We start from the raw sequence: 16,244 nt of genomic DNA, 5'->3' as shown, positions 1-16,244 counted from the left end.
GTGTCAATATGATGCAGTGCCCTATGCACCATTGAGTGCGGATAAGGATTAGAAGAAAAAGAATCCTATTACCAAAATTTTGATCAAGTGACCAATCCTATCCATTATTACGCAAAGTGTGTGCCGCGGCACACTGGTGTTCCGTGATCAGTTGGTGTGCCGCTGAAAAAAGTCTAGTTTTGTGAAAATAACACAATTGCTCCAAATTTTGATTGCCTGTGCTCAGTTAAGTAGTCTCAGATTTCGCATTAAACATATGTTAAATATGTTACCGTAAATATGGTAAATATGCACCTCTGAAATTTCTTAATTTGATAGGTGTACCTTGAATAAAAAAGTTTGCGGAACACTGCGTTGGGCCTTCAGTGTATTCCCAGATTTCTCGGACATCCTCGGAACATGACACCACACACTAACGGAATCACAATTCTAATCCTTTACTCCTGCAATTATATATATATATAAACCCTTATCCGCACACCAATGATGCATAGGGCACTGCGTCATATAAACGCAGTGTTATCTTGATCGTTTACACATGAAGGAAAGGTGATCAGCCCTCCGCTTCAGGTACCAATCCAGGGTAATAATATTGAATAAATATTACAGTGAAAACATCACTTATATTTATATTACCCCCCTTGGGAATCGAACCCGGGACCTCCAGAACGGTAGCCGAGAGTGCTGACCATTACACTACGGAGGCGGACGTACTTTACTCCTGCAATTACTGTAGCATTATCTATGTAGTATAAAAACCACTAATTTTATATTCATTAAGACATGAATTATCATTTTATATTTAGATTCCACCCCATGTAAGAAAACAATAAATTTTCTCTCAAACATCCTCCCATATCACACAAACTCACAGTTGCATGGAAACAAACCTAAGTTCAATCCATAAACCAAAAAAAAAACACAAATAAAAATTAAAGAAATTTATTTAACCCTGGTAATATATCCATACATATCGTTGAGGTGAGAAAAATACAAAAAAATAAGTGTTAACTTTATGTGAAATTAAAATGATTTTACGTTTGAGCAAGTCATATAATTACGTAACGCAAACAAGCAAATGGACATTTGTGACCACTCTTGTAAAATAACATAATCACCTTCTAGGTGTGAGAAGTAAACGGTAACAAATTAAAAACAATTTCACCTCGAGGCAAAATAAAAGTATCGCGGATAGTTAAAAATTAAAACATTTACCCAAGTTTATTTTTGTAAGGCGAAAGTGATTATTTTCCCTAAAGAAAGTCGTACACAGCGGTATTCTGGGAAAAGCAGATGTTTGTTACCTTAGTTTTTCATGTATATTTTTCATTTTTTTAATTGCGAATTATTTTTTCTTTTTTTTTTAACAATATTACAAACGCGGGAGTAATTGACAGAAAAGTTTTACTCCTTTTTGGTGGCCTGCTGTTTGGCCTGATGAGCTTGGAGTACAGCAACAGCCTCCTCCACTTTGGCCTTCAGAGACTCTCCGTGCTCTAGCATGTGCAGCAGCTCCGAATTGTCGATCTCCAGCAACATCCCGGTGATCTTACCCGCGAGCTCAGGGTGCATGCGCTGGATAAGCGGGAACAAGCGTTCACCCAGCATCTGCTTTTGCTCCTGCAGAGGCGCGGAGGCCAGCATGGAGGCTGTGAGCGGCTCCTGGCCCTGGATATGCACAGCCTGCTGCGGCGCAGGCGGGTTGCGCATGTTGGCCGTGTACTTGTAGGAGGCGGGGCGCGTGGCCGCCAGCGGAGCACGCGCCGCCGCGCCTTGCTGCCCCGTGATGGGGCGCGCCGCCAGCGCACCGCGCAGCGCAGCGGGTGGAGCGCGGGCCGTGGGCCGGAAGCCGCCCATGCCGGGGTAGGCTGCGGCCTGGGCGCCCGCACGCACCGGCGGCTGCGCCTGCCAACGCGGAGAGGCACGAATGGGGGCCATCTGCGCCGGTCCGTAGAAGCGCTGCGCCGGCGGGATGGTCGGCACAAAGTAGCCGCCGCCGCCGCCAGCCTGGTAGATCTGTCCCATCTGCTGCATACGCATGTTGGTCATTCTCTGCATGTACTGAGATGCGAGGTGAGCCTTGCGTTCTTCCTTCCTCTGAGCCAAGGCCACATAAAGCGGTTTACTTCCCATTATTCTGCCATTCATGTCAGTTACTGCCTTGGTCGCTTCTTCGGGGGCAGAAAAACATACAAAACCGAAACCCTTGCTGCGGCCGTCCTCGAGCATGACCTGAAAATATTTCAAATATCACTAACTGACTCAGCAAAATTAAAGTGTATTTGTAAAATGCTAAAACATTACAATTCAATTATTGATTTGATTATACAATGAATAGTTGATAATTCAAATGATACTTTTCTGAAAGGAAAACAACACAGACAACTGTGTATGAGATACAGACACACCAGAAAAGGGTGCAAACCTATAAAATAGTAATAATCATTGTATGAAGAAAGTAGTACCTTGGCAGACGTAATAGTGCCGAAGGCCATGAACTCCTTACGAAGACGTTCGTCATCGATAGTGTCATCTAAGTTCTTGACGTACAAGTTCACACCCTGGAAGCGACTGAGCCGTTCGATCTTGAGCTGCTCGAACTTGCGTTTCAGTTCCGTCTGCCGGTCTGCCTTCTTCTGGGCCCTGCCCACATACAGAGGCTTCCCTTCGACCAGCTCCTTGCCATTGAGTTCGATCACGGCTTGTTCCGCTGCATCAGGATCTTGGAAAGCCACAAACCCAAAACCGAGAGATGCTCCACCCTTATTCATTACTTTATGACTGGTGATACGTCCGTACTTCTCAAACATTTCTCGTAGCAATTCATCGGTGATATCTTCGCCGAAGTTCTTAACGTAAACGTTTCTGAACAACTTGGCTCTTTCTCCAAGTTCCTTTTCGCGTTCTTTGCGAGGAATGAATTTGCCCACATAAACCTTCTTGCCGTTCAGCAACATTCCATTTACTTTATCGATTGACTTGTTAGCGGCCTCCTCAGTTTCGAAATGGACAAACCCGTACCCTTTAGAGGCACCGGTCTCATCCTGGGCTACTTTACAACTAAGAATGTTGCCAAATGCGGAGAATGTATCATACATGGCCTTGTTGTCAATATTTTTATCCAAATTTTTAATGAAAACGTTACCAACGCCAGACTTTCGAAGAGAAGGATCTCTTTGAGACCACATAATTCGAATGGGCCTTCCCTTTATCATGTCAAAATTCATCGAGTCCAAAGCTCGTTCCGCTGCAAGAAAAATAAAATACATAGTTATACCTCGCATATTTCCTAGAGAAAACGTGTTCAATATGGAACGAAGAATTTCATACAAATACAATAAATAACCGTAATATTTACCGTCAGCTGGTTGCTGGAAGTTGACGTAGGCATAGCCCAGCGAGCGACGAGTGATTACATCTCGACAAACGCGTATTGAAAGCACGGGTCCCGCCGTTGAGAATTTTTCAAACAGCATAGCCTCGTTGATGTCATAGTGGAGATCTCCGACATACAGAGATGCCATGGGGTAATTAGGCGGTCCTGGATTCATGTTTAAGCTTTATTGCAACTTTACACTGAACACATTTAATTTATACACAAGACCACAACGTGGATATCGTAAACTTTTCTTTTCAAAATGGCTATAGTATTCTGGAATGCCCACGTTGTACACGCACGCACTTATTCAAAATAAAGTTACACTTGTTTCCCGTACGTTTTCACTACTTTTTCGATTTTTTTGGGGTTTTTAAGAGTTTTTATTATTTTTTTTTATTTTTTACTAGATTATTTCACGAAAATTAAGAGGATTGTGTGACCTATTTTGTAAGGAGACACACAACCTCACGTGAACAGACCTTGCTCATTCGAGGAAGAGGCGGTGAAAGGGAAGCGGGCGGCGTTTATATACTCACCGGAAATGAGTCACAAAGTACTAAGAAATTTTACAAAACACGATATATTTCAAGTAAATGTTGTATGAATTTTACTCAAAATATTTATTTATAAATATTTCATATACAAATTATATACCTGATACACAAATTATAATTTTGATGAAAATAAGTCACTAGTCGAAATAAAATTCTCGTGTTAATGGTATTGCCAGATTAATAAAAAAGGTACTAGAAATACTTATACCAAAAAGGTGCTTATTGCTTATTAGTTTGCAAAATAACAAATACTCAGACGCAACTTGACTATAGTAAATTTGACGATTATTTCTATTTTATTTGATATAGAATAGACGGATGATGTAACTGTTACAACATAAATATATTAATTTACTTTAAAAAAATATATTTAAATACTATGCATTTTCTCTATTTGGTTGAGTCATCTTTGATGGCCACTAGATCAAAGATTTTATCGGAATACTACATGAACCGTCGTCGTCAAGAAAAAGCGATTCAATTGGCTAAGCCAAGTACTTCGCATGCCTCCCAAGTTTGTCTCTTTTACAGTTTTTTTTTAACTTTTTCAGCTCTTTTACGCAGCTTTCCTGCAGGGCAGGGGTAGGCAGAAAGGATAGAACATCATACCACCCTGTCTTTGCAAACATTATTCGCTTCTTCCACATTCATGCATCATCTCCTCATACATACCCGCCGATTATTTTGACTCCTGATCCTTATTTTTGCCAGCTTTATATCTACTTATTTGACGACATTGAAATTGTAAAGATTTTTTTCATGAAATAATAATCTCTTATCATTATTAAAATAATAAAACATTCTCAATGAAAACTATCCTATGTCAATTATTTTGCGTGGATAAGAAGTCATTCTCTTATATTACTCTAGAGATATTTCAACATACAAACAAGACTTTATTAAGACCACTATTGGAATATGGATAGTTAAGTATGGGGTCCCTACTTCACCAAAGATATAGAGAAAAAGTTCTAAAAAGTACCAAACTGCTCAAAAGGATGCCCTTCCTTGGAAGATTAAAAGCATGAGGACTCGCATCAATGGAAGAGACGTAGCTTGATAGACTTATAGAATCTCAAATGAATGCTCCCTAGAAGAGATATATCAAATCAATTCATCCACAAATTTGCGGGATTATCACTGGTAGCTCTATCAACCCCAATTTTACCTTAATCGAAATAATAATAATAAAAATCCTATCCAGCAGAGTACTCTCAGACTGGCATAACTTGCCAAATTTAATTGTTCACTCAACCATATTAAAAACCGCTTTTTTGAAAGAATAAAGATCGCAGACAAAGTATATTCATAAACATGGTTTATAGTTTTATATACTTAACAGAAATATAAAAAAACCGAGTCGAAAAATAAAGCCAAAAAAGAAAAAGAAAAAAGTTTCATTTCAGATTTGATTCCAATTCAATTTGATTCAATATTTTATTTTATAAACAGAGATGTGAGGCTGGAGCCATATATTGTGAATCCAGCCGACAGCCAGACACACCAATGCTCCCATGGTTCAGGAGTTGCAGAATGACTCATCTTCTTGACATAGCTGCGTTCTGCAATATTTATAACATCAGGCTAGAAGAGGAGTATGTTGTTGTCAGACGTAACTGCAACCATGCTTCAGGAGTTGAAGTTTGGATGAAGTATGAATTTTTCATTTGTTTTATCTGCATTCTGCGATGCTTAAGAAATCAGGCAACAAGAGACAGTGTAGAGCATGGGTGGCCAACATTTTCAGTAGCCGGGCCGCGGGTTGGCCACCCTTGGTGTAGAGGGCTAAAGAAGGAGAGGGAACTCACCTATCCACTTGCAACAAATTCTTTTTTGGCTGAGGAGAGAAAGGGAAATGTCGTGAAAACAATTTTGGATAGTTGGGATCCTTAACCATTAAGATGAAAATAACTAGGTATATTCAAGTTATCAATAAGTAAATAATGTAGATAGAACTATTAATAAAATTTATTTCATGTTTTCAAAAAATTTACAATAGCATGACAATTTGGATACAAATAAAACACTGAATTTGATTTATTTATGTTTTTTACCTTACCACATATTTCATCATTTAATATATTTTCCAAGGCTTTCTCATGCGTGAGATGATTAAGTTCTGATGGAATTAATTTTAATATCCCTGTATTTGTACCATTTACCTACAAACAAATATAATTACATAAGTTTTAATGGTAATTACATATTTTTAATTTGGGATGTATAATTAAAGCCACCTTTCATAAAACATAATATTTTATAATTTTTTTTTATTTGGAATAAATTTGATTAATTTCACAAATAAGGTATTACACGCTAATTGTGTGTGTATTATTATGCTATGGTGAGCTGAATATCTTTTGAATATGTTTCATCCTCCATTGCGGGGGCCATCATCGGAACGATTTTTATAAAAGTTCTGTGCCATATGGGCCTGTATTGGTGTCTTTAATATCACATAGTAGGACACACCACAGCATAATAATAAATGCAATCAGCATCTGAACAGCTGTGAAAAATGTAAGAAATTTAAATATGACTTCAATGTCACATGTTTTTTTTTATTTTTATAAATGTTATAACCTATTTTACTTACTTTGCATATTAAGTCCAGCTCGTAATTTTCATCCACTATTGGCCAATTTTGATCTAGAACATTCTTATCCCAATCAATCAGTTGGGTGGTGGAGTTCAAGCATCCACGTGCACTAACCATTCCTGACCAAAGCTCTGAGGCAAAATGAGGAGCTAACGGAGCCAACATTATTATTTGATAGGCTAAAGCAATTTCAAATTCCTTACTATGTGGTATAAAATTAGCTGGGACTCTCTGAAATCAAAATTAACAACATTTTAAGGTTTATTGACCAATATTGAAATCAGGTACACCACCCAATGGAACCCATTAAATTATACTTCATTATATACAATTGTGTTGAATTGATATCAGCTTTTTGGAATGACATAATTAAATAATTTATTTTTATCGCAACTTGTTTCAAAATGTAAGTTTCCCTAATGAGAAAATAAACTTTTCACATATGTTGCTAATATATGTGTGATCATAACAAAACATATGATACTAAAAATGATACTATTTTAAATGATACTAAAACACGTTTGAGATTCACTTTCAGCCCTATACACTCATGTCGGAACATGTATAGGGTACTGAATTAAATAAATCCTGTGGTATCTTAATTATAAATTAAATTGTGCTAAATTTTATGCATGCAATATTTTACACAGTTTCTGAAAATAAAAACTGTTTTTTTTTACATAAAACCTACATTAAAATATGGTGAACTGGAGAGTACTGTATTTGAAAGAAAACAAACTAAAAAAAGGGGAAATTGCAAACTTACCCTTAATGTATTAGTTAGTCCTTGGAGTCTAGAGATTGCTACACTCAGCTGATAAGTGAAATTAAAATTGAATGTTGTAGCAGATACAAAATAGTTACGGGAATTCCGGATAATTTTTTCTTGTTCTATAAATTCGTTAGATTTAAGCAGAGTATTTAATTCATCTGAATCTATATCAATATTTCTTCCATTAATAAAACCTTGCATTGATAGCCAAAGTCTCCTCTGCCAATTCAATATGCCAGGAAAAGCTAAAAAAATATTAGCTTAAATTAGCTACATAATAATTTAAACAAAATTGCATATTAATTGAAAAATAAATATACACCTAATTAATAACATATTACATATTAATTTTTAAAAAAAGGAAATAAGACATACTAGAACTAGACCAATGTCTAAATGAAGTGGGTGCTACATCAGCCAGCATGAACAGCCGAGTAGTGTCGCATCCATATTCTTCAAACATCTGAGAAGGATCTACGCCATTATATTTTGATTTACTCATCTTTTCCCAAAGTATTTCTACAGGTTTATTATCGTTAATTGTAGCTGCACGTCCTTTTTTCTCATTTAATATTTTTACTTCACTTCCTGCAATATATTTTCCGCTTTCTTTAATTTTAAACGCTTTCCCCATGACCATTCCTTGAACGAGCAATCTTTTAAAGGGTTCTTTTTCTGGAAGTTTTCCTATAGAGTGTAAGAAATGTGACATGAATCGAGCATAATACAAATGCAAAACAGCATGTTCTTTGCCTCCTATATACAAATCCACAGGAAAATCTTGCCAAATTTTATCTTTATCGAATGCGACATTGCAATTTTTTGGATCTAAATATCTTAAAAAGTACCAAGAAGAGTCTACAAATGTGTCCATGGTATCAGTTTCGCGTGTAGCTTTTCCTCCACAATCTGGACACACAGTGTTGAGCCAACTCTCCGCTTTTAAAAGAGATGTTTTACCACATTTTTCAGAATTCCCGATATCCGGTAATACAACGGGCAAATCTTTTTCAGGAACAGATTTTACTCCACAAGCCTTGCAATAAATAACTGGGATAGGTGTCCCCCAATACCTTTGCCGAGATATAAGCCAATCTTTTAGTTTTGAGCTCACAGGAAATCCTCCTATGTTTTTCTCTAAAGCAATATTACAAACTTTCTTTCTCAATTCTATAATATCTGATACATTTTTAAATTCTCTTGTATTTTCATGTGGAATATTTGAATTTGTCAAAAATATCTCATCAGATTCATCCACTTCAGAAGATCCTATATAGAAACTAGTGCCTTCTGCATAGGGAACTTCACTAGTAACAATAATAGGAATTCTTTTCATAGTTATAGGATTTTCTGCCGATAATTTCAACTCTTTATATGTTTCAAATTCGTTACATACCAGATCTTGTTTGTCCAACAGACTACCGGGAGAAACTGCTATAAATGAAGGGTAAAAAAACTTCTCAGGTTTATCAGTCCATACAGTTATTGTTTGATTATTATTTTTATCATTTCCAAATAACTGAAGTTCAATAAAAATGCCATTGCATTCTCCAATCCAATGTTGTTGTACACTAACAATATCACGCCAATCTATTAAGGAAGGATCATTTAATCCATCATACAATGATTTGGCAAATTTTGTTGTCCTTACAAACCATTGACTCAATAGTTTTTTTTCGACTTTTGCACCCGAACGCCAAGAACACCCATTTATATCTACTTGCTCATCAGCTAAAACAGTCTGGTCAATGGGATCCCAGTTGACATATGCCTAAAACACAACACATTCCATTATCTGAGAAACAATAAGAGACAAGGAAAAAGAATAAAAATTTATTCATTATTTTAAAAAAAAGTAAACTTACTTCTTTTTTATAAACCATATCAGCCTTAAACAGTTGTAGGAATAAATGTTGAGTCCATTTGTAATAATTGGGATCTGATGTATTTATTTCTCTTTCCCAATCAAACTGACAACCTAGATCAAATAATTGAGTTTTCATTTTCTCTATATTAGTTTTTGTCCAAGATTGAGGTGGAATATTTCTTTCTAAAGCCGCATTTTCGGCTGGCAAACCGAAAGCATCCCAACCCATAGGATGGATAACATCCTTGCCATTCATGCGGTGAAAGCGGGAAATCGTATCAGAAATAGAATACACTCTAACATGACCCATATGTAGATGTCCTGATGGATATGGGAACATGGATAATGTATAATATTTTGGTTTGCCCGAGGAAACTGAATTTTGGAGACGTATCACACTAGGTCTCCAGTGTGTCTCAATATCTTTCTTAATTTGATTTGTTATTTCTTCTCCCTATAACAAAGTATTATTACATTAATAATATTTAAAAGTTTTTTTTCTATACGGTAGTGGTGGATAAAGTTGTTTGCATACTAGTGTAATGATTGTCCTGACGAAGTGATGGGAACGTCCTGAAACTGGTAGACTAAAATCTCAGTAAAAAGTGGTTATTTACTAACGTAACTAATATAACTAACTAACTAACCATCACGCCGCTTCCCCGCAGGGGTAGGCAGAGAGAATAGAGCGCCACACCACTCTGTCCTTGCAAACATTCTTCGCCTCTTCCACGTTCATGCATCTCCTCATACATACCCGCCGATTGTTACGACTCCTAACCTGACCACTTTCAAGTATTTGGCATACCTGATCGTGCCATGTTTTTCTCGGTCTTCCTCTGCTTCTTTTCCCGCTAACATTCGCCTCATAAATTTGTTTTACCGTTCTTTCCTCACTCATTCGTTCTACATGTCCAAACCATTTCAACACACCTTTCTTAATTTTATCGATAATGCTTATCTCAGCTTTGCATTCCTTCCTTATTTCACTATTCGCACATCTATCATACATCGTTTTGTTACACATTCTTCTGAGAGATCGCATTTCGACTGCATTCAGTCTACTTTCATCCTTCTTTTGCCAACTCCATGTTTCACTTCCATACATTAGAGTTGGAACCAGGACTCCGTTGTGCACTGCCAGTTTAGCTTCCGCTGATAGGTTTTTATTTGCTATAACTGATTTCAGTGCACCGTTCACTTTGTTCCCAGCATTCACTCTCCTTTCTATATCTTTATCAATCTTTCCATCCCTAGAAAACATAACGTAACTAATATTGTGTTAAGTATTCTTATTTAAAAAAAATTAAAGTTAAATATGAATGACTAATAATTCAATAAACAAATAAAAATTAAGCAGTATGTTACCTACATAGTAAATTTATTCCCTTTCATTGTAAATGGAGAAACTTACCCATTTTGCAATACCTTTAGTGGAATATTGGATACGTGATCCCGCATCAAGGAATTTAAAAAACAATTTATTACTTAATAATATCATGTTATTTTAACCAATAATACCGGCTTGAAAAATGAAGTTAATGTTTTTATTATCAAGGTTTTTGGTGATTTTAGAACTTATGAATGGATTTGGAGGTTATTGTTTTTTAAGTTGATTCTTGTTTTTGACAGTCAATAATATTGGGCAGTGTTCGTTTACCACAATTGGCCATACATTTCACATACCTACTCAGACAGTAATGATCGTTCAACAGAACATTGCTCGATGTATACTGAACGAGGCCCATATTAAATTCCGATTTGGGTTTTTTATGGCGGCTACAGACGGAGTCAGAATGAATATGGCGGCTGTAATTTTTTCTATATAGTCTCTATTCCATCACGCCAGTTTCCTGCAACTCAACCACCTCCCAGTCTTTCAGCTGGGCGTCGTCTAAACGACGTCGTCGTCGGACTAAACCCCGGGAGTCGCTAAAGGCTACAAACATGGATCATGAAGCAAATCTTCGCCCAGGACATCTCTAACTAACGACCGCCCAGTCTTCCAGCTGGTTGTCGTCCAACGGGACCAAACCCCGGGAACCGCCAAAGGCTCCAATTAAGTATCATCTCGTAAACTCTTCGCATGGTGACCCATCGGTAAAATTGTGTAAGTATTTGTGTGATTAAGGTAGTATTATACAGAAATGGTGATATGTAAATTATCTAAATTTATCATTTTTATTATTAGAGTGAAAAATCTAACTTTTTTAATTTCATGTAATTAGGTGAGTTCAGCGATATTAGGTCTAATATTTGATAAAGTTACTCTCATTTCTTTACCCAAATTGCTAAGCCTTTCGCGTTTCTTCCTTTTAATATTGTTTAATGTCGAGAAACCTAGCTCACATAAATAAATATATGGTTTGAAACTGTAATTAATTTTTCCGTGCCCTCGTGGAGAGACTGGAACTAAAAACAATAATCCAAAACTCATTCAGAGTTATTTCTATACCATGCATGCCATTCGAGTTTCTTCTTCTTTTTGTGTTTATAAGGCTATTATGTAATTATCAGCTGATTTTTCTGCGTAGGCTATTTTTTAATGGGAATATTTTTTTGTTGTTGATTTTTTGAACACGAATACTCGATCAAATATGACAGATATCAATCTTTACCAGTATTTAATCTCTGTATAAAATCATTAAAAAGTGTTGGGAGTGTATATATGCGTACAATTAGTCTGAATAATAGATAATAAGTATGTATCAGTACTACTTAATAAGTGGTGTAATCTATACTTTCTGTATTCTGGCATTAGAGCCCCGCTTTTCACAATAAATTCAGTAACGCAAAAAATCAATGATATGAAATTCTCTCGAAATAATATAAACCAATTCAAAGATATCCGCCTCTGTGCTCCATAATAATGTGCCATCTGACAGATAAAAAGAAGTGATATTATCAATCCATCTTATTTGTGGAATTAAATTCCTACAACCATATTTCATCCTGATGAACTCTTACAATAGCAATTAATTTATTCTGAAAATATTATGAAATGATTCCAGCCAGAGATTTCATATGACCTCATAACTTGTCATTGTTAAATTAGTTTGAACTAAGTCACTCATAGAGCGAAGTTGAGGTGGGCGTGTATTCATGGTCCCAGTATTAGAATAAGGCTGGCGACAATCACAGCTAATAGCAAGTTCCTTACCTTCAGGGACTCTGATATACAAGTCAAAAGCTGTCACCAGGTTAATTCTCAAGCCAGGACCCCGAACACATGTCTCACTCAACTTTGCTCCATGGGTGATATTTTACATTTCTTCTTGATAACTGAGCATCCTTTTTGCAGTCTGAGGTAAAGCCGAGGAACAAGTACAATGATGACTGCTACCATTCAAGAGATAGAGGGGATAGACGACTATTGGGGACCGGCCTTCCGTTCCATATATGAAAGTAATGGCCACGCTATATTTATGGAACAGTTAGAAAGTCGTATTAAGCAGCATGATAAGGAAATAGAGCGCATGTGTAACTTTTATTACCAAGGCTTTATTGAATCTATCAGAGACCTGCTGGAGGTGAGATCACACGCTCAAACCTTGTACTCCGAGGTTAAGGAACTAAACAGTAATCTGCATTCAGTCGCTAATGGGCTCTACGTTCATGGAGATGAACTTCTGCAGGGCAGACAAGTAGAACGGAACATAGCGGCCGGAGTGGAAAAGATGACAGTTTGCTTACCCCTTATGACAACTTATGCTAAATTACTTAATCAGGTAAAATCCAAACGGTATTATCCCGCTTTGAAAACTTTGGAGCAACTAGAGCATGTGCTGCTTCCTCGGGTCAGCAACTTCCGGTTTTGTGCAGATATCTCTTCCAGTGTCCCTAAACTAAGGCAATCTATAAGGGAAGCTTCCATGGCAGATTTAACAGATTTCTTGGAGAACATTCGTAAGAACACTCCCCAAATTGGCTTTAAGGCTCAAAAACACACTGAAGAAATAATGGGTCGAGACTTGGCTACAATTGTGAAAAACAAGAAAAAGTCTCTAAATCAAGAGAATATACAAGGGGAGGAATCTTACTGTACTCAAGATTTGGTAGATTTTAGTCCTCTATACCGATGTCTTCATATCCACTCGGTGTTGGGAGCCAGAAATGAGTTCATCGAGTATTATCGAGATCAAAGGAAACGCCAAGCTCAGTTAGTGTTGGATCCTGATTCGTCTATGCATGAATCATTACAAAGCTATTGTTTATACTTAAACAGTGTTCTGGGATTTTTCATTGTAGAAAATCATTTATTGAATACTGGTGGAGGATTTGTATCCAAAGAATGGCTAGATGATTTGTGGAGTGTGGCTGTTGTCAAAATAGCTTCGTCTCTCCGAAAGCATACTTCATTAGCCACTGATCCCCAACTGATTCTAAATATCAAGCAACAAATTGTTCTGTTTAATACAACTCTTAAATATTACGGTTTATCGGAAGGGCCACTTCTTGGTCTCCTTCAAGAAATGGCAGAACATTACACAGAAGTGTTAATGCAGCATTGGGTGTCACTTTTTCGAAATATATTAGACAATGAATCTTTCTTTCCAATTGAAGTTAATGATGCTGAAGGTTATGATAATATTTTACTTGTTTTTCCATTTAATGAGGAAGGTCTCGAAAAAGAACTATTCCCGAGGAAATTTCCATTTTCATCTATGGTTCCTGCAGTTTATAGACAGGTCAAAGAGTTTATATATGCTTGTCTTAAGTTTTCTACCGGTCTCGGCCTTTCTCCATCTCAAAGGGCCGCACATGTCAGGCAAAGTGCATCTTTACTTTTAACTCGATCATTCACAGGTTGTCTTTCATCTCTCTTTAGACGCCCATCATTAGCTCTTCTACAGGTTGTTCAGATTATCATTGATACCCAATACTTAGAAGGGGCAACTACTTATTTACATCAGTTTATTGGGAATATAACCGGAGCAGAAACTGTGCTGGATCAAGTCCAAGGAACTATGTTTAAAGTGGCGCGTGATGATGCCGAACAGCAAATTTGCGATAAACTCAAAAGAAAACTAGATGAATTTCTCGAGCTGGAAAATTACAATTGGTTACTTGTAGAGTCAACTGGACACGCCTCTAGTTTTATTACTGACATGATTAGTTTTTTGAGAAACATGTTCGATTCTTTGACTACGTTACCTCATGAAGTAGCGGGCCAGGCTTGTAAAGCCGCTTGTCAACATATTGCAATCAGCATGCACAACTTGGTAATAAATCCTGGGAATAAACAGATTTCTATGGGTGCCTTACATCAAATTAACTTGGATGTTATTCAATGTGAGCAGTTTGCCGCATGTGAGCCTGTCCCTGGAGTAAGAGATAGTGAACTACTTTGCTATTTCTCACCTCTAAGGCAACTTCTGGACCTTGTTATGGGTTGGGATTGGGCCAGCTATCTGCATGACGTAGGCTTAGAAGAAAGCAGATACCCCTTGGTCACTCCATTGGAGGCAGCCACTTTACTTGAAAAAATCAAAGAAGCCGATCATCGTTCGTCAGTATTTTCTGTCCTCAAAAAGGCTGAGCGTGATCGTAAAAAGCTCTTGGACACCGTTCTTAAACAGCTGCGCCAATTATCACAGGCTAAAGAACAAATATAAATGTGTTAAATAATATTTATAAACATTTCAAATTAAAGAAATATAGAAATATTTTATTTTGACCTGTATGCAGTGGTTAACACTCTGTATTTAAGTAGTATGCTAAAGTTTGTTTGTAAAATTATGTTGTTTTCAATGTTTCATTCTTTATTAATACATATAATTAAACCATTTTACTCTTTTATTCTTGGAACTTAGATGAATGCTTCAATGGTGCAAGACATGCTTTTATCCAATTTGGTATTCATAACCCAATCTTTAAAATACCTGAAAAGCAAAATATATGATGCCTTGTGTTGCCGCATCCTTTAGGAGTCAGGAACTATGTTCTCTGGCGATGTGCTTCCGTGGATTATGAAAAGGCGTTTGATAGTCCAAACAAAGTTACACTCTGGAAAGTACTGGAAGCTTATGAGGTGCCCTCGAAGCTAGTGGAGCTTATGAAGGTCTCTTACCTTAATAGCGAATGCTCTATGAAAGCTGACAATGTTGCCACGTTGGTTTGGGGTCTGTTGCAGACATTTGGCCCCCCATGAGAGGTGTAGTGGACATCTGGCCTTAGATATATGATAGGATAAATAATTGTATCGTAGTATCATAGAAATAAGGTAGCATTAAGCATCGTATTGTCAAGCATCGTGTTTTGTATGTATTTTGATGTGTTCCGTACGGGGCAAATGCGTCGACTGAGCTCCGCCCGCCCGGAAGGGAGAGCGGGGAGCGCGGTCGCCCGCATAGAGGGGCCCGTACGGACAAAGCCTCGGATAACGGGATTGTACCGTTACCTGAGTAACGGTACTTTACCGTTATACAGCGCCGTGAAACGCCGACACGGTATGAAACCGTGCCGGCTATGCAGCCTTATTTACTGAATAAATCAGTGTGTGAAAACCAACTCTGTCTTTATATTTCTCCGTTCCTGTCGCTCCTTCGCCTCAAGAATTCGTCGCTGGACTTCGCCTGACTCGCCGTTTCACTGCACCAACAACGGACCGTTGGAAAGCCTTTCTCAAGGCTAGTGAGTACGATTCGACACACGAGTCAGTGCGATCTCCCTGTGATCCTGCTCTCCGTACCTCAGTCTGGTATCCATTAGACCGATACCCAAGTCGGAGGCCCTTTTCAGGGCCAGTGGATATTGTTCAGCTCCTTGCGACCGACCGGACTGGGCTGCGGTGAGTGGCTCGCCCCTTACAACGGCAGAGCCTAGCTGTACCCAAGACGACGGGCCCCCCAGTGGCACAGCATACGTAACGTCGGTTACATTTGGTCCTTCGAGCCGGATCTGGACCCCCGTCTACAGCTACGATGCCGGCTTCCTTGCGATCGGGTCGCAACGCCGGCATGGATCCCGAGGGCCGCGAAGAGGATAGTGCCTCCGTTTTGTCCACTCACACCATTACGGACGCTGAGCTGAGCCGTAGGTTGGATGCGATGGCCGAGCAGACCCGGAGGCAG

General features: G+C 38.0%; 3 protein-coding genes across 3 annotated transcripts; 1 reads left to right on the top strand and 2 right to left on the bottom strand.

Annotated features, from left to right (window-relative positions):
* Positions 1 to 928: 928 nt before the first annotated feature.
* LOC148307382 (polyadenylate-binding protein 1-like) lies at positions 929 to 3,880 on the bottom strand. The gene is made up of 3 exons (XM_088263485.1): positions 3,359 to 3,880; positions 2,466 to 3,247; positions 929 to 2,232 (listed from the first exon to the last, which is right to left on the bottom strand). The coding sequence occupies exons 1-3, from the start codon at positions 3,549 to 3,551 to the stop codon at positions 1,405 to 1,407; spliced, it is 1,803 nt and encodes a 600-aa protein (XP_088119611.1). The 5' UTR covers positions 3,552 to 3,880; the 3' UTR covers positions 929 to 1,404.
* Positions 3,881 to 5,883: 2,003 nt separating this feature from the next.
* Positions 5,884 to 10,808, bottom strand: LOC148307381 (leucine--tRNA ligase, mitochondrial-like). Its single transcript, XM_088263398.1, has 6 exons — positions 10,586 to 10,808; positions 9,170 to 9,625; positions 7,680 to 9,075; positions 7,299 to 7,549; positions 6,530 to 6,763; positions 5,884 to 6,095 (listed from the first exon to the last, which is right to left on the bottom strand). The coding sequence occupies exons 1-6, from the start codon at positions 10,670 to 10,672 to the stop codon at positions 5,907 to 5,909; spliced, it is 2,613 nt and encodes an 870-aa protein (XP_088119524.1). The 5' UTR covers positions 10,673 to 10,808; the 3' UTR covers positions 5,884 to 5,906.
* A 958-nt stretch (positions 10,809 to 11,766) lies between these two features.
* LOC148307380 (exocyst complex component 6-like) lies at positions 11,767 to 15,697 on the top strand. Its single transcript, XM_088263417.1, has 2 exons — positions 11,767 to 11,872; positions 12,473 to 15,697. Exon 2 carries the CDS (start codon positions 12,501 to 12,503, stop codon positions 14,784 to 14,786), a length of 2,286 nt encoding a protein of 761 aa, XP_088119543.1. The 5' UTR covers positions 11,767 to 11,872; positions 12,473 to 12,500; the 3' UTR covers positions 14,787 to 15,697.
* The last annotated feature ends 547 nt before the right edge of the window (positions 15,698 to 16,244 follow it).

This window comes from Brachycentrus maculatus, unplaced genomic scaffold (assembly GCF_059751285.1).
Source record: "Brachycentrus maculatus isolate JH-2025_06_01 unplaced genomic scaffold, ASM5975128v1 h1tg000199l, whole genome shotgun sequence".
NCBI classification, from domain to species: Eukaryota; Metazoa; Arthropoda; class Insecta; order Trichoptera; family Brachycentridae; genus Brachycentrus; species Brachycentrus maculatus.
This window is presented reverse-complemented; position numbering and strand designations above follow the sequence as displayed.

What these genes read in the sequence shown, in the direction of transcription:
- LOC148307382 (XM_088263485.1), bottom strand. Translation starts at nt 3,551, where the DNA reads ATGAATCCAGGACCGCCTAATTACCCCATGGCATCTCTGTATGTCGGA. An exon ending in CTTCCAGCAACCAGCTGACG is followed by an intron (nt 3,248 to 3,358) that starts GTAAATATTACG and finishes TTTTTCTTGCAG; the next exon opens with CGGAACGAGCTTTGGACTCG. An exon ending in GCACTATTACGTCTGCCAAG is followed by an intron (nt 2,233 to 2,465) that starts GTACTACTTTCT and finishes AAATATTTTCAG; the next exon opens with GTCATGCTCGAGGACGGCCG.
- LOC148307381 (XM_088263398.1), bottom strand. Translation starts at nt 10,672, where the DNA reads ATGATATTATTAAGTAATAAATTGTTTTTTAAATTCCTTGATGCGGGA. An exon ending in CTAAAGGTATTGCAAAATGG is followed by an intron (nt 9,626 to 10,585) that starts GTAAGTTTCTCC and finishes ACTTTGTTATAG; the next exon opens with GGAGAAGAAATAACAAATCA. An exon ending in AGCTGGACTTAATATGCAAA is followed by an intron (nt 6,096 to 6,529) that starts GTAAGTAAAATA and finishes ATTTGTTTGTAG; the next exon opens with GTAAATGGTACAAATACAGG.
- LOC148307380 (XM_088263417.1), top strand. Translation starts at nt 12,501, where the DNA reads ATGATGACTGCTACCATTCAAGAGATAGAGGGGATAGACGACTATTGG.